Source organism: Protopterus annectens, chromosome 13.part0, assembly GCF_019279795.1.
Source record: "Protopterus annectens isolate FY-2018-M chromosome 13.part0, PAN1.0, whole genome shotgun sequence".
Classification (NCBI taxonomy): domain Eukaryota; kingdom Metazoa; phylum Chordata; order Ceratodontiformes; family Protopteridae; genus Protopterus; species Protopterus annectens.
This window is the reverse complement of record NC_056747.1, coordinates 817854826-817881724: the sequence shown is the minus strand read 5'-3', so window position 1 is coordinate 817881724 and position 26899 is coordinate 817854826. Positions and strand designations below refer to the sequence as shown.

General features: G+C 40.8%; 1 protein-coding gene across 3 annotated transcripts in view; it reads right to left on the bottom strand.

Moving 5' to 3' along the window:
* The window catches only part of BRIP1 (BRCA1 interacting helicase 1), a 2367390-nt gene that overhangs the window by 1989882 nt on the left and 350609 nt on the right, over positions 1–26899 (bottom strand). For all 3 annotated transcript variants that reach the window (XM_044054537.1, XM_044054539.1, XM_044054538.1), the window contains exon 4: positions 26313–26507. In XM_044054537.1, coding sequence (XP_043910472.1) covers positions 26313–26507 — 195 coding nt within the window. The remainder of the gene's footprint in view (positions 1–26312; positions 26508–26899) is intronic.

Sequence of the window (26899 nt, the reverse complement as noted above, 5' to 3'; positions counted from 1 at the left end):
CACCAGCAAGCTGCTTATGCTCTGCATAAAAACAGTATAAGTATATAAAAAAAAAAAAAAAAAAAAAAATGAGGGTAACATACATAAAAGATACCCATACAAGAACAGTATACAATAAAAGCAAGAATCCACATATTAAAAGTATATAAAGGGATCTATCTATTACAGAGCAAGCTTACTAGTGAAAAGGATAGGTTTTATTCTGTTTTGTAAGCTCATCCAGCAATATAAAAATAACACCCTGCAGGAGAAGTAGATGGATATTAAAATAAACTCTAAACAATAGCCCCCATATGTCATGTGCACAACATTGGCATCATAATATAAAGTGGATTTTAATAGTTTTTACACGAAAAACAATGTAACATTGCCCCCCATCTTAAATTGAAATCGTATATGAGATAAATGTGTGGTTCTTTACTCTGCATTTTTAGAACTTGGTCATGTAACCCTTTTACCTGTTTTAATGTATATTTTTGCAGAGTATATGGTTGGATTGGCTATTGTGGTGTTTATTTCGTGTAAAAACTATTAAAATCCACTTTATATTATGATGCCAATATTGTACACATGACATATGGGGGCTATTGTTTAGAGTTTATTTTAATATCCATCTACTTCTCCTGCAGGGTGTTATTTTTATATTGCTGGATGAGCTTACAAAACAGAATAAAACCTATCCTTTTCACTAGTAAGCTTGCTCTGTAATAGATAGATCCCTTTATATACTTTTAATATGTGGATTCTTGCTTTTATTGTATACTGTTCTTGTATGGGTATCTTTTATGTATGTTACCCTCATTTTTTTTATATACTTATACTGTTTTTATGCAGAGCATAAGCAGCTTGCTGGTGAATGCTGTATTTTACTTTTTAAACTGTTCTTGCAAAGGCACTTGTATAAAGTTGTTTACTGTGGCAGTGCCTAATTAAGAATAAGGGGTTGCACCCTTTTTAATTGCTGACAAATTGCATTTGTTGTTAATTCAACTAGCTTCGTATTTAAGGAGTGTTTCATTTGTTGTCTGCTACCTCTGAAGAAGCCACCTAGTGTGTGTGGCGAAAACGCTGTTCTATTGTTTAAACTAAATAAATTGCGTTCAGGTCAAACGCTTGTCTCTTCGTTTTTGGGATCCTGGTTCTGCTACTCGTTTGTGGATTTTACTTAGTTTGATTGTGGGATATAGGGTAGCCTCGAGCCGGTATAAATAGCTCTTGAGCTTTAGTATAGGCCGAGTCGGAGCCGAGGGTCGGCTCCGAACCCATCCAGCAAGAATGAAGGTGAGATTGACAACTTAACATTAGGCATTAAAGATTAAAGTTACAAGTTGGATAATACTTGGCACAGCTCGGATGCATTGAAAATGTTCTCGGACAGAGAAAATTAAAGGCATACCTTTTGACATTTCCAAATAACAAACAGGGTCTATGTACAATTATCTATAAAGGAAGTTGTGGTTACAGCAGTGTAGACTTCCATAATTATTTCCAGTTGGATAAGAATTTAGATACGTCCTTTTGAGAATTCACAAATTTGGCTATACCAGAAAGAAACTACAATAAGTAAAATGTAGAGTCATTACATATTAATACATAGCAAATTAGCATATGCAGTAAGGTTTAGAATATTGATTTATATTTGTATATTGATGGGTAGGAGAAATACAAAGAACAAGGTGTGGAGATGCAAGTAGAAAACAGACAGTAGGTGAAGAATGTGATTTAGTACTTACATTTGTTAGCTAATACTGAGAAAAAAAGCTGTAGTGGAGCTGATTAGATGTAGAAAGTAGTGAGTACAAGCTGGAATTTTGCTAAAGGAGTGCTCAGAGTTTGTGCAACTTTCAAGGTTACAAAGGGCATACCTTGGTTGCCTAGTATGTTTTGAGACACAAAATGAATTCCAACCTTAGAGGAGGACTTGGGTGTAGTAACCTGTGCAGCAAAAGTGTCTGTTGCACCCACAAGTTTCTCAGATACAACCGCTTCTTCCCAGCATAGATGTTGGCCACTGGCATCATGAAGATGGAGGCCGATACCTAGCACAGGGCATTGAAGGATGTCCAAGCAGATATGATTATCTTCTGCACTATGCCTGAGAACAAATGCCCCAAATGAATGGTGGTCTTGTCCTCTGGCATAGTCCACCTGCTTAATTCTTTTTACAGCAAGGACCCCAGGAAAATCTTCATCACCCCTTGTGTTAAACCAGACTTGGTCAAGTTTGGGAAAAATCACATTGCTTGTTAGGCAACATATGCAGTACCTCACAAACCTCGTTTTTTTCCCCCAGTCAATTAGCTTTGAACAGGCAACTGCCCAGATATGGATAAATGTGAATCCCCTGGAGCCTGTGGAGGACAAATATTGGTATTAAAGATTTAGTAAGCAATCTGGGTGAAGTGGACACACCAAAGGGCAAGGAGGAGAACTCAAAGCATTATCAGGTAAAGTCTGTGGTCTTTATGGATGAAGATGTACAGATAAATATCTTTCAGATCCAAGGGTACTAAAACAATTATAGGTAAAAGGAACAGAAGCAATGCCTGAAGATCTATTATAGAGTCAATATCCTGAGAATTCAGATGTTTTCAGAAACTTGTTCACCAAGGAAATTCTAGGATGCATCGCCCAGGAGGACATTTTTTTTCCAGCAAAGGGTAGGCTGGAACTTTCCTTAATGCTTCTGTTATCACATGACATGTAAATCACTGCATACTGGCATTTAAAGAAGGTTTGTGAAGATGGCTTAAAAAGCTTAATTTCAGCTCTCCTAATATGAAAAAAATGAGAAATAAGGGGTAGTAATTCTGTCAGCTATAGTAATTCAGTTATCAGATAGACATTACACTGTCTAGATAGCAGCAAAGTAGAAATTTAGAGAACCTGAAAGAAAATCAACTAGAAAACTGACTCACTTGCTTCAACTGTTCATTAAAAGCTGCTCAAACTTCAACTTTAGTACAATAGATGGCTTCCAGTAATTGAAAGGAAAAAATTCATCAAAGGTACGCAGAGGTGATTAAAATAATTTAAACACTGAAGGAGTTTATCAACTCAAATAACAAAAGGCTGGAAAAATAAAAGAAGCTTTAACTTAGCTATTCAGATGAACTGATACAACTGTAAAAATAATAGGCTGAAATAAAAAAAGGCTGGATGAGTATGAGACTTCAAGAAGTGCGGTTAAAAATGGAAGAGTTAGAAAACACACAGCGCAAAGAAAACCTGAGATTTTCTGTTGTACCAGAGAAACTGGAAGGAATAGACTGTATTAACTTTATGAAAGCACAGATAAACAACTGCAATGGTATTCATAGCAGGATTTGCTAATTGAAAAGGCACAAACAGTGTAAGGTCCAAACCAGGCCCTGAGAAAGCAGCCAAGACCTGTATTAATTAAAATGCCATCATACCAGCAAAAAGAGCTGATCCTGACAAAACTGCGGCAGAAGTGAAAAGTATTAAAAATTGGAGACAGCTGAGTGTTTGTGGAAAACAATTATTCACTGCACACCAGCAGGAGGACGAGCACATTTATCCCAATAATGAGGGAATGTTGAAAAGGCAGGTGTGAGATTAAAGCTACAGTACCCCAGCTGTCTTCAGAATATTTTTTTTCCTGGAAGATCGAAGATATTCTTTGATGCAAAACAGGCTGAGGAGGAAATACAAATGCTTATCCAATAGAAAGTGAGCTATCAAATAGAAGGGGACTCTGCTTCTCATTCTTCCAACAATAAAACTCGTAGAGAGACTTGGGCAGTGAAATCTTTTCCAGTGTTCCAAAGGAAAATGCTTGAGAGACCGAAAAAAGCATAGGACATGACTAGAAGACCTAAGAGTACCTTGGACTTGAGCCAAAGTCTGGTTGTTAGGAGATGGAGAGAAAAAGAAAGAAGACATGTAACATTGAAATTAGTGAACAAATGTGAGATTATAAAGCACCAATGACATTTGTGAAATATTGCTTTTCAAGAAAAAGTGGCCGAGAAAGATTGGACTTTTGTTGACTTTGTTAAACTTGTAGGTGGACTGTAAAGCATATGCCCCACTTCATGTTAACATGCAGAAGGATATTAAAACAGAAAAAAGTAACTAAATAAAACAACTTTTGTTCTTAACAGTATTTGTATAAAATATTCTGAGATATAAACTGCATGTCATATAGTAAAGCAGTTTTGTGTAGTATGTAGTCATGGGCATTTTAAATGCAGGGTAGGGCAGTCTTTTTGGTAACTGCTGTATGTGATAAAGATATTAAAGAAATCAAATACCCTTGTATGCAGTTGTAAGAAATATAGGCTTTACAACAAAATAAGAAAAGAAAGGTTAATAAAAATCAAATTTATGTTAATATACTATGATCCTGGGCTGCTGGAGTGTAAATGTGCACTGATCATATTATATGCAGAGTTAGGTTTTCTCTTATTTTTGCAAAGGTGAATGCTTACAGATTAAGCCAAGGGTATTAATCCAGGCAAGTATTTTTGTGAACAAGTATGATTGAAAAATAAGACAAAATTATGAAAGCCACGAGAAGTGTTTATTTTCTTGCAAATGTTTATTTTATTTTGCATTTGTTACCAGGATGGTCCGACTGGACACAGGTCCATTTTCAGTGAAGGCCCGGGGAGAAAAGCTCCACAGTAGAAGTTTAGACACAAGGAAAAATACAGTATACAACATTCTGGAGAAACAAGACATGTAGCATACAGCAGTATGCAGTAACAAGACATAAGGATTACAGCAGTATACAGTAACAAGACAAATATATACATAAGAGATATTTAAACGTAGATACTAGTACATTCTATCTACAATTTCAGACATCAGCATATGGAAGCTAAGGATATGTGGGAAGAGACCAAACAAAATATAATGCAAAAACTGAGAAACTGAATGCTCTTGTTTATGGATATGGATAGTAAGATACAAGTAGTGAAAATGTTTTTAGTTCCCTTAGCTTATATACAGGCCACATGTATTTTTATCAACCAGAGACAGTGGCCGATAATTAATAAAGAGATGGAGGAATTTATAAGGGAGGGGAACACGGCAAGAGTTAGGTGGGATAAGTTGACCTTTCCAGTAGAACAAGGTTGTTTAGTATTACCTGATTTGAAGGGACATTTTAGAGCTTCACAGTTAAGGCTCATGTACTTAACACAAGCAGAAGGTTATAACTGACAGCGGAAAGTGATGAGGATGAAGCAGGGGGAAATTCAAGAAATAAGGAGAGAGTTGAATTTTGGATGTAGATCCTTAAGGAAAGTAATAACAGTCATACAGAATACTATATTTTATATTAATATATTATATTTTAAAACATGAGGAGAATAAACCTAAGATGACTTCTCTGCTTAATCTAGCAGAAGCATATCGGCATCAGGCAGGAATGCAAATCAAACCAGAAGTAGATCAAAATCAGGCAGCAACTGAATGTGCCAAAAATCAAAAAAAAAAAATATAAGGTGAAGGACCGGATGAAAAGGTAATAAATGTGGAAAATGCATAAATATAGTTGCAAGCATAGAAAACTTCTGGAAGAACCTCATGTTGGTCAGGAACAAATGCAGGAATGGTTAAGGAGAGGCAAATTCAAACCAAGAGATGAAAGGTTAATATTGGCAGCCCAAGATAATGGGCTATGTACACATTGGTTTAGAAAGTCCATTGAACATGTGGGAGAAACAGACAAATGTAGGTTTTGTAAAACCGAATTGGAAACAGTCGCACACCTTGTTGCTGGTTGTAACATACTAATGACAGGAGGACTGTTCTGAAAGCCATAATAATGTGGCAAGATTGTTGCACTGGGGATGGTGCAAACATTATGGTCCTGAAAAACACTGGAAACATGAGCCACAAAACATCATAGAAAATGATTAAGTTTACATCACATGGGATCATCCATTACCAATAGTTCAAAATATAGATGCTAAAAAACAGGATATAGTGGTCCATGAAAAGAAGGCAAAAGAAGCATTGATCACTGAAATCACCACACCCAGTGATTACACTGCCTTCCGTACAGAGAGACAAAAAGTCATAAAATATCAGGATTTGCAAGGGAAAACGTGAGCAATGTGGAAGAAATATACCCAGACAGTCTCAACAGTATAAAAAAGAAGATATTTTACCAATACATGTAACTCTGTACGAATTGCAGGAGGAGTCATTACTGGGCATATTGCAGGTGCTGCGAAGAGCACTTCTGACTGACATCAAAGACTGAAACAATACTAATTTCATGAACTTTAATCATACTTTGACTTAGGAATGGGATCCATTCCTGTCATGGTATTAGAAACCCAAAAGATTTGGAGAAATTAATAAAGCAAGGAACATCATCATTACATAGCAGAAAGTATTCTAAGACTTACGCCAACACGAGAATGGAGAAAGGAGATTTTGCCAATAGGGATGACTACAAGTTGAGGTACAGAGAATAGGCAAACGGTGACTGGACTTTGTGGAGAAAACTGGCAAAGGAACCATGGAATTGGGAGCAAATAACTACATAGGGAAGGGTAATAGAATGGGACGAGGCCAGGAAGCCATTTGGACTGCAGTCTAGAGACTGCCTTCCCTAGCATGGATTGATATCAGAGCATAGGGAAAAACAAAAGGATAGGGGAATGCTCTAGTAGAAGTTTATAGTTGAATCTAGAACAGAAGCTGCTGTTGAAAAAATGGGATGATTAGTAGAGCATATAAGATATTGAATGATAAAAATAATTATTCAGAGGAGGTTAGAAAATATTTGGGGGAGAGAGAAACTGGATAAGAAATTTAAAAGGGGAACAATGGGAGAAAATATGCATAGCTCCCAAGTGAGAAAAGTGCAGAAGGGATTAGGATTTTTGCTTAGAAGCGTTTGCAAGGGTTTTTATACCCCAAGCAGGCATCAAAGAATTTTCCTCAGGTAGATGACAAATGTTGAAAGTGTTATGAGGAAGAAAAGAGGTAACTAAGAACATATATTTTGTCAGTGCAATGACTTGGCTGATTTAAAAAGATTTCCTATAGACTCTGTCAGAAATATTGGGTAAGCAAATGACTAACTAAGGAAATGATCCTTTTGAGCTGGACACAGAATATGAATTGCCTTCTTAACTTTAATTCTGATGGCTGCCATAAAACAATTACTACAAAATGGAAAATATATTTGAAGTACTAAACATATTAACATACACAAAAGTACTGGAAGTGGGATCTTTAGAAAAGGGAAAGAGCAAATGACATAGAAATAAATGGAAATTGTAGGAACAATGCATGCAGAATAATGTTCAGGAGGAGAGGATTAAGGGAAAGCAGGAATTGAGCAATTTATGTAATGTTGGACTGATGACTGTTATAAAAAAAGAATGCAGGTGATATATAACTGGAAACACGTTAATATGATTTATATATATATATATATATATATATGGATCTATATTATTTCAGCGAACGCTTAAAATATGAACGCTGTTTAATCGACCCAATAAAGTCGAAATCCCTAAATCCTGAACACATGGAAGAGCAATTGTTTTCCCAGAGGGAAAAAAATTCACTGGGCCGTGTACGGGATTTTGCCATTTCCTCCACTGTAGTGCGATCCCGGAGTTGGTATATTTAAGTAGGGGGGGGGGGTGATTAATCTGTGTTTGTTTTTTGTTTGTTTTTTTTTTTTTTTGTTTTTTTAACAGATCAGTGATTTCTTTTCCCTGGGGGAAAAAATCGCTGTTCCATGTGTTCAAGATTTAGGGATTTTGACTTTATTGAGTCAATTAAACAGCATTCGCTATTTTAAGCGTTCGTTGAAATGACATAGATAGATAGATAGATAGATAGATAGATAGATACACACACACACAGACACAGACACACATAGACGTTTACCTGCATGTCAAGTCATAATTTAATAGGTGTTTAAAAAAAAGAATCCAGGAGTCCCTGGAGAATGATCCTAGCAAAGTTTGCTCTGGACCTGGAAAGAGAATCCAGTTAGTAATGCTTTTGTGAAAGTTGTGTAAAGAGGACCAAGTTGCTTCCTATAGAATATTTATAAAGTCCACTACTTTCCAGAAAGCCAAAGAAGAGGGCAAAGCCATGATAGAGTGGGCCCTAACCCTACCTAAGGGTGTTACATTATGCTGAGAATAGCAAAAGAGAAATTTTGACCAAACCAAAATCTAGAAATTGTCTGCTTTTACACAGATTGTCTTTTTTATTACCTTCATAATAGCTGATCAATTTTCCTGAAGGATTTTCTTCTATTCAAGTAGTATCTGAGCTGCTTACAGCCATTTAGAGTATGCAAAATTCTTTCTCCCTTATTTTTATGTTCTAGACAGAAAGAATACAGCGAGATTAATAGATTGGCTCAAGGCAAACTCTGAAACCACTTTAGGCATAAAAGAAGAATTTTTTTCTCAAATAAACCCTGTCTGTCGAAAATGAGGTAAGGATGACTCACCAAAAGACCCTGTAACTCAGATATTCCATTTGTAGAAACCACAGCAATGAACAACAATGACTTCTAAGTCAAAAACCCCAAAATCAGTATAATGTGCTGGTTAAAATGAAAGACGTGTTCATTTTTCCAAGCACAAGGTTAAGACACCAAGAACAAGCATTTTTTTTTAGGTGAATGGATTTGGAAAACTGCTTTCAAAACCTGCTTATCTTGAGGACAGGTAGAAAGGGGGTGGGGGATTCTAGGGGCAGACAAGCAGAATTGGCCAAAAGATGAATCTTAATTGAGGAGTAAAAGGTCAGGGGACAATACCTCACACAAATAATCTAGAACCAGATGCATCTGAGCCTTTAATGAGCCCTGGTTCTTAGCATGGCACCAGTAATAAAATCTCCACTTAACACATTTATGATTTTCTACACGCAGATATGTTAGCCTACTTTAGTATTTGCTGCACATCCCCAGAATAAAGGCACTTAAAGGGAATCAAATATCTGTCATCCAGGCAGCCCACTGAAGTGTTTTCAGGTTTGGGTGTATCAAAGAACCCCTAACTTGTGTGAGTAAATCCAGTCTGTGGGGATGCTTGTTATGATTGCTCGTGGCCAATTTCAAAAGAAGGGAGAACCAGTGCTGCCTGGGCATAAAAGGAGTCACCACCACTATCTTTGAAGAATCCATCTGGAGCTTTAGAAGAACCCTTGGAATCAGTAGAAAGGGTGAAAAAGCATACAGGAAAATTCCTATCCATGTGGAAAAAAAGCATTGGTCTTATGGGCCTGTTTACAAGGAATCCTGGAGCAGAATTTATTTAATTATCTGTTCTGAAAGGAGGAAAACAGAAATATTTGAGGTGTTCTACACAGCTGGATGAATTCTTGGAAGACGTTCAGGTGTAATTTTCATTCATGAGAATCTATGCTATTCCTGCTCAGCTTGTCAGATATATTTCACCCTGACGGAATGTTTTGTGGCTTGAAGAGTCAAAATGAGCTGCACTGCCACCACCAGGCAGGCAAGATGTGGTACCCCCCCTTGTTTACTTATATACCACATCACTGTGTTGTCTTTGACAACATGAACAGGTCCTGATGACCATAATGTTTTAAAAGCACTGGATTACCAAGAGCATCTCTTTCATATTGATGTGATCTTGTCTGTCCTGCTTGTTTCACAGACTTCACACTTTCACCATTTGGCACACAGTCCCCCAAGCACAATCTGAAGCATCTGTTGTAACAGCCTGAAGGACAGGCGGAAGAGAGAGAATGGGGTTGACCTGGGTTGAGAGAGAATCAGTCCACCTACCACAATATCTCCCTTTTCAGAAATCCCAGCACATAAATCTGAAAAGTTAAAGGGTGCTGATGCTGAGATCAGACTGATCTGATGTACCACTGAATTTTTTTCATGTAAAGTCTGACCAAGGGAATCACGAGAATCATACAAGCCATGAAATCCACAATCTTGAAAAATCCCTTGGCAGATACCAATGGTAGGCTGAAAAGCTCAGGATTGTTTCTCTGTATAGTTCTATTTTGTCTTGTGGAAGAAAATCTCTTTCTAGGTAAGTATTTAGAATGCATCTCAGAAAAACTGTTTTGTGTGAAAGGATGAGAGATGGTTTCTTTAAGTTTACTTAAAACACCAGATTAAGGAGAAGTCTCTTGACACAAGTCAGAGAATCCTGACAGCTGAAAAAAAGCATCTGCGAGTAAAACAATCAACTAAATATGTAAGATGTGAATGTCTTGAAGTTGGTAATAAGCAATCACTGGAACCAGACTAAATACCCTCTGTGCAGCAGTTACACCAAAGAATAAAAGAGCACTGATAATTTAAGCCACAAACAAAAAAAAAATCTTTAAAATGTCTGAAATCTTTGCCAGTTGGAATGTTAAGTCAGATGTTACCATGAAACTTAGTAAAAGTGGTATCTTGCCTTGTAGTCAGGAAGTTGTAAATGGAGAGGATCTCCTAAAGTTGTTGGTGCCTCTTTCTTCTGATGTCCTGACATTTCTCCTACCAAAGCAAGTTCGGGTTGGATCTCTGGTTCCCAAATCTTAATACAGTTACTAAGAAGTAAAGATCTGTACCGAGGTCTCTTGAAAAGGAAGATTCTTTATTGTCAGATGAATGCCAGCTAAGCAGCACTCATCTGACAATAAAGAATCTTCCTTTTCAAGACAACTGAGTACAAGTCTTTACTCCTTGGGAAATGCATTAAGATTTGGGAACCAGAGATCTAACCCGAACTTGTTTTGGCTGGAGAAACCCCAGGACATCAGAAGAAAGAGGCACTGACAACTTTAGGAGATTCTCTCCACTTGCGACCTCCCGATCACGAGGCAAGGTACCACTTTTACTTGGTATTTTCCCCTCAGCACCGTAAGAGCTAAACGAGGGATCACTTGGCACTAAAGGACAAGGATGCACTTCAACTTGCATCTATGAAACTGATGAAAGGAATGAGAAGTCACATGATTTGAAAGGCTAACATTCTGAACTTTGGAAACTTGACAAAGAAAGTGAGAAAGGAGAGGTCTAGGATTGGATTCCAAGTTTCTTCTTTCTTTGATACCAGAAAGATCCTTAAATAGAAACCTTTGCCCTTTTAGTCTGTGGTCACTAGGTCTGTGACCCCACAAATGACAACACTTGTTCCAAAACTGGATGAAACAAGGATGCTTGGTTTACAGAATGAGGAGAAATTCTCTGAAAAGGAAGAAGGGATTCCCACTGCTTGTTTGGTCCAAGCTGAACTGAGGTGGGTTACCAGCCACAACTCTGAGCTGAGATACCAGATGACTAGAGGCTTCTGAGCTTTCCAAAAACTATAAGTTGTCTGTTTTTTGCTTGCTTATACTATTTTCTGCACTTTTTATTGTACTCTATTTAATACTCTTTTTTAACACTGTAAAGTAAACTGCACTGTTTGTACTGCATTTGTCAGTCTTACTGTGCCTGCTAAATCATATTTTGTTGCTGTTTTCACTGTTTGCAAAGCTTTTTTTTTTTTTTTTTGCTATTTGACTGTTTGCAAAGTTATTATTGCTACTTTTCACTGTTTACAAAGCTTGTTCTGTTTTCCTGCCAAGCAGCATTTTAAATAGCCAATTTGTTTGCTGTTTAAAACATTCTTTAGTGTCTCCTTGCTGTCTTTTAGCTTTTTAAAGTGTCTCACTGCTGTTTTTCTGCTGTTTAAAGCATTTTTTTTTAGTTTTTCCCTTCTAGCTACTAGCTGTAGCATAGTTCAGATACAGGTTTGCTCCACCTGGATCTATTTGTAGTGGCTGCTGTATTCTGAGCACATTTTCCAAGCCATCTTTGATTGGAAGTGGCCCTTCTGCACCCTTGTGAGAGAAGTGTGCTAACTGGAACCTGTCTGGTGAAGGGTGATGGTCTAGGGTTTGGAGTAAGCACCCTCATTGGTTCTTTTGAGTTTTTTTTTTTTTTTTTTAAGTGTTTAGGTTCTGGCATTTAAGCCACGCAAATGCGCATCACAGCTGGACAGATAATTTCAACAATTCTTCCCTTAGATACAGCCGTAGTACATTAGTGTAGTCCTCATCTTTAGTACATTTCCAGTCTAAGAAGTATTGCTAGTGAGCTGTGACCTATTAAATCACCAGCCAAAAACCCAGTCAGAAATACCCATCTACAGAACATTTCCCAGATCAGTCTTGAAAGCACCCCCATTGTCATAACAGTTCTTCAAATCCAGCATTATGGACAGTTGGACTACCCCTGTTTTTCTTGCCAGCCTGATCAACTTAGGTCTCCTGAGGCAGTGTAGCAACTGCTTTGTGTACACTGACAACCCCCTACTAATAGCTCACTCTAGTACAGAGTGAGAGAGATGTATCTACATCAAGAATCTTGAATCCCTGCTCTTTCACACTCAAAAGAGTAACACAGAAGAGGTTGTCAACTCACCCACCACTACTCAGACATACAGTACCACTATACTCATACATATAACATATATTCAACACATTAATCTACATAGGCGGAGGTTCTTTGAAAAAACTTACTGAAACACCAGAGACCTCAAAAACACAAGACTGCTACAACTAACACAGTTCCCACAGCACCCAAGATGCACAGCGACACCAGTGTCTCGCCTACCAAGCCCGGAAGGTGTAACACTCAAAAACCAAACTTTCTTGTCATTGGAGACTTCATAGTGAGACACACAGATGTCCTACTCAACAGGTAAGATAAGGAGAAAGTCACAGTCAGCTGCCTGTCCAGTGCCAGGATTCATCAGATCATGCATGCACTCAGTTCTCTTGGCAACAAGTACCATTATGACTCCGTCATAGCTCATCTTGGAGTGCACGAACTGAAACGTACTTCACTGGACTATATAAAGAGAGACATGATTAAGGTCTCAGAGTACATGTTCCAGGCAGGTATGCCCCTAGCCTTAAGCAGCATATTACCCTTATCTAGAATGATGCCACAGTATACACAAAAAAATTATCAATTTCAATAATTGGCTTAGTTTTTCGTGTCATTCAAATGGGATACAGTTTCCGTCAGCCTGGGATGACATGGTAAACACACCTTGCTACTTTGCCAAAGACAGTTTACACCTGGAACCACTAGGCTTTTGGCTGCTGGCAAAGGCTCTTGCCTCCCCCACAGTGCCTTTTTTAGGCAATGTCTCAAAAACAAAACTGCTGACATGAAAATTGCCAATCATAACAAAATAGGGGTCATGCTTCTAAACGCAATGCTAGGAGCTTAAACCAAAAACTGCACACCCTGGAAGCACTTCTATCACTAGAAGATGTAGATGTCTATGCAGTCACAGAAACCTGGTTCAAGGCTTCAGACCACAAGACGTGTGTGTGAGAACCAAAGGAGATGTTGATGTTTCTATATATATTCGAGAGAAATTCACCTCCAGACTAGTGAGACTGGACAACTCCAAGGAGTTACTCCAAGTTCAGATTTCTGTGGGTAAGACCCCAAAAAAGTTGATGTCTAAAAAAACTGAGGTGAGGCCCCAACAATGGAAAAGTATCCTCCTCAACCTCAACAGGCAAATAAGACAACATGTCAAATCCTCTAAGGGTAACTTTGAGAAAAACCTAGCAATCACATCTAAGAATAACCATAAGGCCTTTTACAGCTACGTACATAGCCTAAAAAGTAGGACCAAAGCATGTGCTGAACTAGTGACTAATGGTATCGTGCACACACACTGATCCCACAGAGATAGCAAACCTGCTAGAGGACATATTTAATGAAAATTTCACTCCACTATCCCTTCCAGACTTATCATAACTCCCCCCACCCACCCTACATAGCCAAACAGGAGGTCATTAAAGCCTTGTCTAAGGCAAAAAAAAACAGCCTCTATGGGACCAGACAGCATCCCAGGCAGTCTTCTAAACAAACTAAAACATGAACTAGCACCACCATCAAGTACTCTATTCAATCATAGCCTATCTACAGGCTTTGTTCCTATGGAATGGAGAACAGCAACAGTTATTCCCTTCCATAAAGATGGGTTAGCAACAGAACCCGGGAATTATAGACCCATAAGTCTGACTGGCCTCATCTGTAAGGCCATGGAGCACATCATCATGGACCTCATAAATACATAGGCGACCTTCAAACCCTGGATCAGACCAAATTTGGCTTCATCAATGGCAGATCCTGCCTGTTAAACCTGGTGGATTTCTTCAAAAACATGACCAGGGTCATTGACGAAGGCAAATCTGTGGACACAGCATACCTCGACTTGGCAAAAGTGTTTGACACAATCCCACACTCAGGCATTAGCAATAAATTTAGCAAGCTGAATGCAAACCCCTTTATTGTAAGCTGTGTTGCTAAACGGCTCACAAGCCAGTCACACACCATCAAAGTAGGTGACTCCACATCAACCAGCAGACCTGTCACCAGTGGGATGCCACAAGGGTCAGTGCTGGGCCCCCTACTGTTTGGTATATACTTCTCAGATGTTCAGGCCAAAACTAAGGGGCTGTGACTGACCAAGTTTGGGGATGGACAAACTTGGTGCAATGACTGAATCCCCAAATGATGTCAGTATAATTCAGGAGGGTCTTACGCAGACCAGTGACTGGTGTCTTAGACATGGTCTTAAACTGAATGCAAAGATATGTATCATCATTCCCTTCAGTAAAAAACAATGTCCCTTCACACTATCAAATTAACAACAATATCCTATGTATGAACAAAGTGGTAAGGGATCTGGGATCACAAGTAGACTGCGACCTTATCTTTGACCACCATGTGTCTATTGTAGTAAAGAAGGCTCTCAACATAGCACACTTGATTAGCAAAGGCATCGCCTCTAGAGCAAAAGAGGTTTTAACCCCTCTATATTAGTCACTAATCAGGCCCATAACCGAGTATAACGCCTCTTATGGCATGTACTGTGCAAAGCACCTGCAGCAATTGAAGAGACCTCAGAGGTTTCTAACAAAGAAAATCAAAGGACGCCAGCACGTGCCTTACACAGACCGACTGAAGTCCCTGTCACTATACTCTGTACCGTATAGACTTCTTAGGGGAGAAGTATGCCCGGCTTACAGAGCAATCTCTGATCCAAACCTAATGAATCTACTGCACATCCATAAATCAAACAGGACTAGAGCTACCCGTTCCAGGGGACTAAATATGTCATGCAACTTGAATAGGACATGGTGGAGGGACAGATTTGTCTCCCAGCAAATGCCATGTCTTTGGAATAGGCTGCCAATTCACTTGAAGCAGAGCACCTCTATGACACTGTTCAAAAGGAACCTGGACAAGTGGATGGGGCACAATAAATTCTTACCAGGGCTAGCAGCCACAACCCTCCTGGACATGGGCAGTCATTACTAAATACATTCTTGGGCATTGACTACAGTGTATGGCATTAGATTGGGATGAAACGGCTAGGTTGACATGACCTCTGGGTGGATAGCTAAGCAACTTATGATCCTATGATCCATCTGTACTCCTGTTGGATGATTTTTCAGATCCCATTTATCTGAAACAATGCCACTGGAGAAGATGCAGACCTACACTGAGGGATAGGTTTGTTAGGGTGGGGGTGGGGCAGACTAAGACAGGCAAGTAGTCATTCTGATGTTTTGCACTGCATTTTTTTATGATGGTTTCCCTTTCTTTTTAGAGGCTTCCTGTCATGTATTTTTAAAATACTGTTTGTTAGAACCTTGCTGTTTAAACTGCTTTTTGAAAAAGGGTGTTGAGTTAGAGAAAAAGTTCTTTATTACACTTAGAGAAGGAGTGGTGAAAATATGGGGTCACCCTTGATTTCCCACTTTTATCAAATTAAGTACCTCAGCAGAAGAAAGGCCAAACAGAATATACTTGTCAAGGGGAGACATAAAATCTCAGTTTTAACACCTTTTGGTAATTTTGAGAACATAACCAGGCAAATTTTCTAATAACTGATCTAACAGCAGCTCTGGAGGCAGAATCAGCAGAATGGTAAGAACACCTTAAAGAGTGTCTGGTTACAAGACAAGCAAAAATAATTAAGGCATTTAATGACTTCTTCACCTCAGAAGAAGGGATGGTTAATAGTTACCTTTCTCATATCTTCCAAAAAAACTAATAAGCATGTTTTCATAAGAATAAGGCAGTTTAAAATTCTGAAAGTGTCAGAAAGTAAAGAAAATAATCTCCACAGTACAAAGAAAACTTATAAATAAAAATGCAAGATTTCCTGTTGGAATAGGTTCATAGATTAGTACAAAGCTAACTGGCCCTGTGGGCCATTTTAAGCTTAGCCAATTACCCCATGCAAGAATCAAACCCTGCACATTGTGTCTGTAAGGTAAACACCTTAACCATTCTGCCAGCCTTCCACTGAGATTAGAGCCCCTGCTGATCTTGTTTTACAATGCCTCCTAAGACTCACCGCTGTGCAGTACTGGACAAATCTGGCTAGATGAACTTTGGTAGCGAAATAAAATCCACCCAAGCTGATTTTTTGCTTGCAAACTTCTGAATAAATAACATGTCCTGGCCTGACCTATTTGTTGAACAGGCACCAGAACCCAAGTCTACCATGGCCTCCATGTGTGCACTTATTATTACAAAATTCTCTAAAGAACACTAGAAGACAGGGCACTGGGGAATACTTTGCCTGACATCTGAAATAAGCAGCTTGCAGCAGAATAACAGCATGCAACCATTTCAACCTCTTGTCATTTTCCAAGAAGCTGTTTTGTGAAAGTGCATTAACTCTGACAATAGATACGTTCTTACTGGATCGCTTGAGGTACTAGAGGTTTCTCCTCAATGGATCATTGGCTCGGTGTTACTGCTCTATCAACTAGAATCCAGAATTTCTTTCAGCAAAATCCTACTTCTGTGAACGTTCAATCGGATAACACTTCTCACTGTTTATATAAGCAACCTTATTCTCCCATTTCATCCCTAGCTGTCAGTCAGCATTGTCCTGCAATCAAGAAATAGCAAAGCAGATTTGCCATTATATTAACATGTGATACACGAATATGTATTTGCTAGCCAGCTTTGTAACAGAGAGGGATAGAGGCCTGGACCACATCACAAATTATATGAATTTGAATGGTGGCTCAGGTAACTACAGGAACATCAGGTGGGGAAGGATAAGGTGAGCATCTGCTGCTGATTTGCCCACTCTGAGGAAAGCAGGTTACACAGTACACTAAGGGGAATTCTACGTATAATGGCACTCTTCCCCTTTGATAGCAGAACACAGCAGAGAAAGGAAGAGCTGCTACAGAGAAATGGGATAATCTGCCAGGGTAGGCTGCCCTGCAAACCAACAACCTGGACCATTCCTTACCATCTGACTCGCTCTCTTTTTCTGCGGGTGAGCTGAATGGGATCCACAGGCAGAAATGGATGTGCCGTATGGCTCTCACTTCAAGCTACCAGAGTCCATGGGTTAGCTGGGTGCAGTTAGAGGTGACATCAGGCTACTTCCTGCAGGGATGTATATTATACACATATATAACATACAGTGGCAAATTACAAGAGGAAGCAGTCATGCTATCACCTGGGGCCCATGGCCAGATGTGAAAATAATTGTATTTTAAAAATGTCAAACTTTCATAGTTTTATTATGGTCAGCACAACTCATTTTAGTTAGCTTCCATGCTAAACATAACAATGAGATAACGAACAATCAATACAGGAGACTACAGTTTTAAGAAAAAAATGCTAAACAACAGACACCTCAAGTATGTACCTTTATATACTAATGGTGCCTGTCATCTGTTCGTATACAGCATGGGCTGGTAAAGCTGTTCAGCCTGGGCACTTTGTCTAAGAAAAGAAATGTTTCTTTACTTCAGAGATACCCGCAACAACCTATTAAAGGAGTTGCAGCCTTGTTTACTGCCTTCCCATAATTCACTGAGACAGCAGCAAACAAAAAGCCCATGTATCTTAAAAAGTGTATGTGCATAGTTCCGTCTTGCTGGCATTAGTGGCTTGAAGGAAAACACCAGGTTTCACTAACCAGAGTTTTTTTTTAACATGCTGGCAGGCAGCCATTTTTTTTTTTTTTTTTTTTTGGTTGAAGGGCTATCTGCTCTGTGAATATAAGGAATGTGCCTTTTTCATTTACTCAGATTAAAGACTGGCATTAATTTTTTTTTAATATGCTGGCAGGCAACAGATTTTTTGAGGGTACCTCTACTACAGATGAAAGCAACTTGCACTCTATTTGATGTGGTCTGGCATTAAGGGTTAGTGTGCATTTGTATGCAATAAGCTGGAATATTTACTCTCCTGGTGCTATTTGTTTAAAATCAGGTTGAAACTGCTCCTGATTTTGCAGAATGCCCTAACACTGCTTCATATTTTTTGTCGTGGTGATACAAATTATGATTTTCTAACATATCATTGATGACTGCAGCTGGGTGTGGATGAAAGTATCTTATCCTCTTGATATGGGCTCATGTAACATTCTGACTTTACTAGTGTGCAATGATATGAAATAACTGGAATATTTACTTTCTGGGTACTGTTTGTTTAAAAGTTGCAAACTGTTCTTGACTTTGCCTCATCATGATATGTTCCTCATAAAATTATTTTTTTTCCTGGTAAGTCACTGTGAACTGTATTAATTCAATAATGACAAACATTTCCATTTCAGACTTCATATTCTCCAGAAAATGAAACCCACTATAAATTTTGTTTTTGTGGGGGAAAAAAAAGAGAGTACATAAGAGCAATATTTCAAATCTTTTATTCATCATTTTTGCCTTTGTCAATAATTTTTGTACTGAGAGGTATTATTTTATCATGGGAGATGTACACAATATAACTGTTGAATAAGGGGGTGGTGGTGGTGGAAGAAAGTAACTTAACTGAGCAAATGAAAAGAAGATAGCAATCTGCCCGATTGTAGATCTCTGTACCTTGTTATTTTTGGCTTTGTCCCATTTCTTTATTTGAGAGGCTGACAGGTATTTTCTTTTAATTACAAATCAGACGAGGTGTACAAAGTGGATACAACTACTGGGTGGGTCTGGGGGGTGCTTGTGGATGAAAGTAACTTTCTTATACTTTGATCAGTTTAAACAGTCAAGCTTTCAAGGAGAAGTGTGAATTTTAAGTGAAATAAGTTGGAATACTTGTGGTACTACGCATTTGTCTAAAACAAATCTGAAAAGCACTGCTGTGTCCATAAGTACTATTTTATCACAGCCAGACAGCAGAGGTGCAGAAAGTCAACAATAGGGCTATGACTACTGAGTTAAGGAAATGGGCTGTAGATAAAAATGGCTTACCCTGTTGTCATGATCAAGTTAAAAAGTCATTAGTCTGGACTGACAGGACCAGTATGCATGTTTGTAAAGCAGGTTGGAATACTTTACTGTGACCATTTAATTTTACTGCAGTCAGACATTTGAGGTATAAACACTCAAGTGGATGTTACAGAGTACAGACATCAGTAAATTGTAATAACAGTATTCTGAATGGTCTTAAATCAGGAAAGATGGATCCAAAAAAACATGTGTACATTGTCTTCCCCCCACTCAAATAAAAGTGGGTGTTGGGGTGAGGGACCATGGCCTGCAAACCACCCAGGGACCACGGTACAATTAATCTGCATATTAAGATTGATGGTTTCCTCTAAAAACTTGAGTACAGATTATCTATCACTGCTCTGCTCTCAGCTCACAATACCTCTGTTGATGCTTCAAACTACAGAGAAAGTACAGTTGTGTACACTTAGCATAAATGTAGATGTTCAAGTGTATTAACTGTTGTAGTCATCACTTGTGGGTTTATCCTTGCTGGGTAGCCCTCGGCCGGCCTGAACACCAGAGTAAAGGGTTTCCCTCCTGTGTCGGCTGTCTGGTATCTGAAGCTGTCGTCAAGGCTATAAAATGAGGCAGCCGACACCACTACATCAGTTTTTCTTGAACCCCAATAGGTAGGAGCCCCCAAGAAAGAGAAAAAAAAGGGGGATGTGGGAGGAAAACAGGACTGCAACAGTGAATACACTCGAACATCTAAATTTATAGAAAGTGTAAACTGTACTATGTTCTTCATGTTTCACTGTTCCAGTCATCACTTGTGGGAATACTCCCAAAGCTGAGAAACGGGGTGGAGGGAAGGATGGGAGGGAGCAAAACTCCACAGTTCCACCGTTTCAAGGGGATACCAGCATGCCCTGCAGGACTGCAGATGCAAAGCCTGCCCTGGTTTTGGAGAAGGTAGCCAGTTGGCAGTGTTTGCTGAATGTGTGGATTGATGTCCAGGTAGCAGTTTCCAAAATATCCTTGGTTGGAACCCCTCTCAGGAAGGCAGTGGAAGCAGAGGCTGCCCTAGTGGAATGTGATCTGATGGATTTGGGAGAACTCTTTCCATGAAAGGAATAGCAGAAATGGATGCAATGTGAGATCCATTTAGAAATGGTCTGTTTGGGTATGGGTTTCCCTTCTGCCCCAAGAGTGAAAGAGATCAGTAGCTGGTCAAATTTTCTGAATGACTTGGTCCTATCCAGGTAATATCTCAATTGTCTGTGCACATCCAGGGTATTCAAAATTCTTTCCCCCTTTATTATGGGGGTTGGGAAAGAGGGTAGAGAGATGGATGGCCTGGGGTAATGGCAACATTCAAGACCACCTTAGGCATAAAGGAGGGGTTGGTCCTAAGAGACACCCTGTCAGCATGGAAAATGATGAAGGGCTCAGTGGTCATAAGCGCCTGAAGCTCAGAAACTCTTCTGGCTGAGGTGATGGCCATCAAGAAGATAGTTTTCCAAGAAAGGTACTTCAGGTCCGCTGAAGCAGCTGGCTCAAAAGGAGGCAAAGTCAACTTTTCCAGGACAAAGTTTAGATCCCAATCTGGAACAGGTGGCCTTCTAGGTGGTTTGATGTGGGCCAAACCCCTAAGGAAATGCTTTAACAGGTGGTGAGAAAATATGGGCTGATCCGACTGAATACAGGCAGAGATAGCCGAGGTATGCGTCTTGATGGAGGAGTATGACAATCCCTTTTCTAGGAGCTCTGCCAGGTAGTCCAGAACCAATGCCAGACTGGCATGGGTGCTGTTAACAGCCTTGCTCTGGCATCAGATAGTAAGTATTTTCCATTTGGCGGAGTAGGATTTTCTGGTGCTGGGCCTTCTGGCCTCCTTAATAATATTAAAACCTGCCTGCTTAAGGTCATCCACCTTTGGGGTATAAGCCATGCGGACAGTTCGAGTGTGGGGAGGTTTGGGTGCAATACCGTCCCTTTTTCCTGAGTTAGAAAGGTTTGGTGTGAGAGGCAGGTGTATGGGAGGCTCTTTGGCCAGACTGAGGAGAAAGGGGTACCAGTGCTGTCTGGGTCAGTCTGGAACAATGAGAATAGCCTTTGGCCCTTCCTCCCTGATCTTGAGGCAAGGGAGGGAATGTGTACACAAACAGGTTGCCCCAGTGGAAGGAGAGGGTGTACACCCTCTCCATGCTTCTGGATGGAACTCTCTGGAGCAGAACATGGGTAGCTGGTGGTTCTCTGTGGTTGCGAAAAGGTCTATGTCCGGGGTTCCCCCAGTTTTGCCTGATGTTAAGAAAGGTTCACTTGTGCAGCTACCACTCGTGGGGATCCAGGAAGCTTCTGCTTAACTGATCTGCCGGGGTGTTCCGTTTCCCTGGGCTATACTGAGCAGTCAGATGCAGTCCCAGTCTTGAGGCTGACTGCCAGATTTGCATAGCTAAGCGACACAGGGGGTAGGAGTGAGTGCCCCCCTGTTTGTTGATGTACCACATTACTGTTGTGTTGTTTGTCTTGATTAAAAGCACTCCTGGTCTCAGGTGATGCTTGAAAGCTAGGACTGCCCTGTGCATTGCCAGCATTTATTTTAGGTTGATATGGAGGCCCTGAACCTCCTGTTCCCAAAGGCCCTGAGTCTACATACTTTCTCGGTGTGGCCCCCAGACCATGTCAGAAGCATCTGTGGTGATGGTCTAGCCCTGGGGAAGAGTGATGAAGGATAGACCCTTGTTCAGGGTACACACCTCTATCCACCACAGGAGCTCCTTCTTTAAGCAAGGAATCCGGGGCAGCTGGTATTCCAGTGGTTGTGAGTGTTGGCACCAAAGGTTCCTGAGCTGGCACTGCAGTTTCCTCGTGTGCAGTCTGGCTAGGGGTACCAACAGGATGCAGGAGGCCATGTATCCCAGCACCTGCAGAAATTTCCTTGCTGTGAGGTGGATCCTGCAAGGCCAGCTGTGAAAAGTAAGAGGGGAGGAAGCTCTGCTTCTCTGGAGGGAGGGAGACTGTTTGTGTTGCTATGTCCAGTAGAGCTCCCTGGAAGGTTATCCTACTTGTGGGGTGAATTTAGGACTTCTCCCGGTTGACTGTGAATCCTAGGGAGGTTAGGAGAGTCTGAACAAAAGTAAGGTCCTGCAGGAGTCTTTCCTTGGTGTCCGCCTGGATGAGGCAGGCGTCCAGGTAGGGATAAATCTGTATGCCCTTCTGTCAGCAAATGACAAGGGCCAGGCACTTGGTAAAGACTCTGGGAGCAGCAGATAAACCAAACGGCAGAGCAGAAAACTGAAAGTACAGGAAACTCCTGCAGGACTTCCTTATGGGGATATGGAGGTAGGCATCCTTCAGATCTAGTGTCACTAGCCAAGCATGTGGTATCAGCATTGGCAGAAGCTTGTGTAGGGTCAGCATTTTGAATTTTGGGACCAGGAGGGACAGTGTCAGAGTGGACAGGTTGAGAATAGGGCACCAGGTGCCCCCCTTTCTGGGTACCAGGAACAGTCTGGAATAAAACCCTTTTCTGGCCAGTTCCTTTGGTACAGGTTCTACGGCATCTTGGGCACAAAGCCTTTGGATCTGGCGGGTTGCCTCTCCCCTCTAAACTGCTGGTACATCTGGGAAACTTGAATATCTGGGGTTTTCCTTGAAAGAAAATCTGTACCCGCTGGTAATAATTTTTAGGACCCATAGATCCGAGGTGATGGCCTGCCAATTCTCTAGGGAGAGGGAAAGTTTTCTTCCTAGTCTCCCTGGGGGGTGGGGGGCAGAGGGGAGGGGAGCGAGTCACTGCGAGTCCTTGGAGAAGGGAGTGAGCTTAGAACTCCCTTGCCTAGGCGTTGCAGTGGCACATTGTCTGGATCTCTGCTGGCTTTGTAACTGGTGTCGAGAAGACCTGTCCCCTGCACCCCTTCCTCTGGACAGGTTTTGTTTGGGTAGGAAAGGACCAGTGTTTTGTAGGGAAGTTCCTACTGAACCTGGGAGGCTGTACCTGCAAAAAAATCCTTCACAGTCTGTATAGACTTGGCCCTATCTTCCATTTTCTTAATAACCTCCTCAGCTTTAGGTCCGAACAGCTGGTCCTTGTCCAGAGGGGTGTTTAATAACTTGGACTTTACCTGGTCAGGCAATGGTTGTTTCCTTAACCAGGCATACCTACTCATCACTGAGCCAGATACTGCAGCCCTGCTAGAAGCTTCCAAGGCATCAAACCGACAATGCAGGGGAATGCTTGGATACCTAGGAGCTAGAAAGTATAAGATCCGCTAGTTCCCTGGTTGTACTGCTGTCTGGAAGGATGGACATTTTTTGCTTTAATAATTCCACGGTGGTGCAGCGGTTAGCATTGCCGCCTCACAGCAAGAGGTTCTCCGGTTCGATCCTCTGCTGGGGTGCCTTCTGTGTGGAGTCTGCATGTCCTCCCTGTGGTCGTGTGGGTTTCCTCCCACATCCCAAAGACATGCTGTAGGTGGAATGGATACTCTAAATTGATCCTAGGCGTGAGTGCATGCATGCATGTGCTTCTGTGGAAGGTTGGGTGCTAGGCTGGCAACTTAACACCATAAAACTCCACTGCCAATCATGAGCGGACAGGTGATCAGCTGTGGCGACCCCTAACCGGGAAAAGCCAAAAGAAGAAGAATTATTCTAGCACATTTTGTTGGCATTTGAGCATATGAAATTGACAATTTGGAGCTTTAATGGCTAACGTAGCTGAAGTGTAGACCTTCTTTCCTAGCATGTCTAAGTCACTGCTCTCTTCATCAGTTGGGATGGGGTGTTTGAGGAGCTAGCCCTAGCCCTCTTAGGAGCCTGAGTAATAACCTCTGTGTCAGCTGTAGGGTTTTTAAAAATATACTTGTGGGTGTCTTGAACCATACAATATATATCTGGCTTCCTAGGGGCAGGGGGGAGAGAATCCAGGGTGAGTGCAGATTCCAAGACGACATCGCCCACCACATCCAGGATTGGGGAAATGGCCAGAGCTTTGTGCTGTGGCAGGTCAAGGAACTCTCTGTCTCATTGACTGAGGGTAATCCTGTGCCTCCCAGTGAAAATGTTCCCTGAGGGAATTTAACGTTTCCCTGAAAGATCGGTCCTCAGGCGGGGGGAGGGAGAAGGAATGGGGTCCTCAGCATCAGAATCCTCAAATGCTGCAAAAGGCTAAAAGGCTGCTCTTCAGTGTCCGACTCTTCTAGTTCAGACCCTTCTGACCCCTGGTCAGAAAGAGCCTCAGGGGAAGCATCCCTCTTCTTTTTGGCTGGTGTGGCTTAGGTAGGCTGGCTTCCTCTTATCAGAATGATTAAATCCTCTGCCATTCTGAGCAGCTGCTGCGATTGTGTGGCAGGCTGGGTGGAAGGAAGTCTGTGGCTGGGACACTAGGATGGGGTCTTTTTAGGGGTAGTCCTGGTCTTGGGCCTCATGGAGTCAATGGCCTTATGCAAGGTTAGTTTAACCAATGGCGTGGTCCTCAGTATCTGCCTGGCATCGGTCGTTGGTACGGTCTCTACGAAAGCAGCTCAGGACCCAATTGCAGGACTGAAAGCCAACATCCCAGCAGGAGAAAATGAAGCCGGCGGCATTCCAGATTCCAAATGGGTCTTGGTAGAAGCCTGTGACAGTTCCTCGGCTGGCGTCAAAGGCTGCAAAGGCACCTCACTGAGTTCAGCTACTCTAATGGATGTAAGGCTAGTTAACTTCAGATCAGAATCATCAAAGGGCTTAACTCTCTGAGGCCTATCTTTTTTCCTTATCTTTCTTCTTTTTTGGAAATTCAACAGCAGCCTGACCGACCGACACCATTTAGTGGTGAGAAATACTCTCGCTGAAGTGTCTAGCTACAATTTCAGCCCTTCTCCTAATAGTCCTAGCATTAAACAAAGCACAGAACCGACATCCAAGGACGTCTTGGTCTGGGCCTAGGCAGATGACGCACAGGGTATGAAAGTCTCGGTGTGGGATCTATTTTCCACAACGGAGACAATTATTAACTTTCTTTGACATCAGTTAAATAAAAGAAAAGGTTCCCCAATGGGGTACTTAGCTTTAGACGGTTACTCCCTCACTCTGGCAACAGCCGACCGATGCACTCGCGAACTGCTTCTGCTTCGGGCTCCACTGCAAGATAGACTGATGTCATAGCGTCGACTGCCTCATTTCATAGCCCTGACGTCAGCCTCAGACACCAGAGAACCAACGCAGGAAAGAAACCCTTTACTTTGGTATTCAGGCCGACCGAGGGCTACCCAGCAGGGATAACCCTACAAGTAATGACTGCAACAGTGAAACACGAAGAACATCAAAAATCCTCTTTCTTTTTTTTTTTTATCTGTCTGTGTCAAAGGAGCAGCACTGTTTAACTACACAGAAAGCTAAGTGATCAATAATTACAACTACATACTTATTTTCTTCTCAACACTCTAACCTTCAAATTGACAAAAGAAACTACATGTCTGCCATTAAAAATGTACTCATGAGATGTAATATGAACTATAAACAAAAGATCAGAAGTTCACTCAGCTGGTTTGGCTTCAGAATGATGGCTACAGCTCATATGCAAAGAAACAAACTGGAGAGCTCAAATACCACAAGTTTTCATCAAAACTGTTTCACATCTTGCAAACAACAGGACTAATTAGACATGAATATACATGTCTGTGATGGTCAGAAGCTCTGAAATTACACCCATAATTTATTGCCTTCACATCAGGGAACAGACATGCAAAATAAAGCATCACATAAATAAAAGCATGAGATATTACAGGTTGAAGTTCATTACTGGGTACTTAGACCTAAGGCAAATGAACTCTAACCCACTTCACTAGTCCCTCTGTCATTGCCAAAACATTTCTGACTACAAACAAACACCTCATTTCTTGGTGACCCTGGAAATGTGGTCTGCTTGCAAGTTTCTCCAAGAAAGAAAATTAGGCTGAAGGATTCAAATATAGATCTTAATAAAGCATAACACTTTAACAGCTAACAGCCACAACAGTCTGCAATGTGCTGTCAGATATTAGGCACACCCTCTGCCCCAACCTTATTTTTAAAGGAAGCCTAACTTTGACAAAACATATCCATAAATAACTAATGATGCTTACCTTTGGTTGCAGCTGGTAAAAGCTTAGTACCCATGCTGGGAGAATATTTTATTCCAGACATAGAAGGTGGGCTGTTGTGGATTCTTTCTGCAGCAGTACCAAGAGAACTTTGAGCTGAATGACAAGAACACCGACATGGAAACTGCTCTGGGTCCTTATAAATATCTTCACTGGAATTCTGATAAATTAGTTTCTCTAAGGGGTGAAAAAGTTCATCTTCATTAACAGCAAATCAAATGAACATATGAAGTTAACAGAAAAACATTACATGATCATGACTGTTGCTGAATTTTGAAAAGCTAAACTCTGCCATTCACAGCTCATTCTGATATTAGCTTATTCTGAAGAAGACAGATAAGTGCATTTTAAGACATTTATCAGTTGTCAGCAGAATCATTAATTATTTCATAATGCCAAAAAAATGAGGTTACCTCCCCATGACAAACTGCATGAACTCAGAAATGATTTACTATATTTCTGTAATTATTACTGCTTAAAGAATGAAGTAGACAAGCAGCCAAAATATCTTCTTTACATGAAAACTCTGCGCTACAACCTCCCACTGTATGAAATTCTCACAGCTAGTC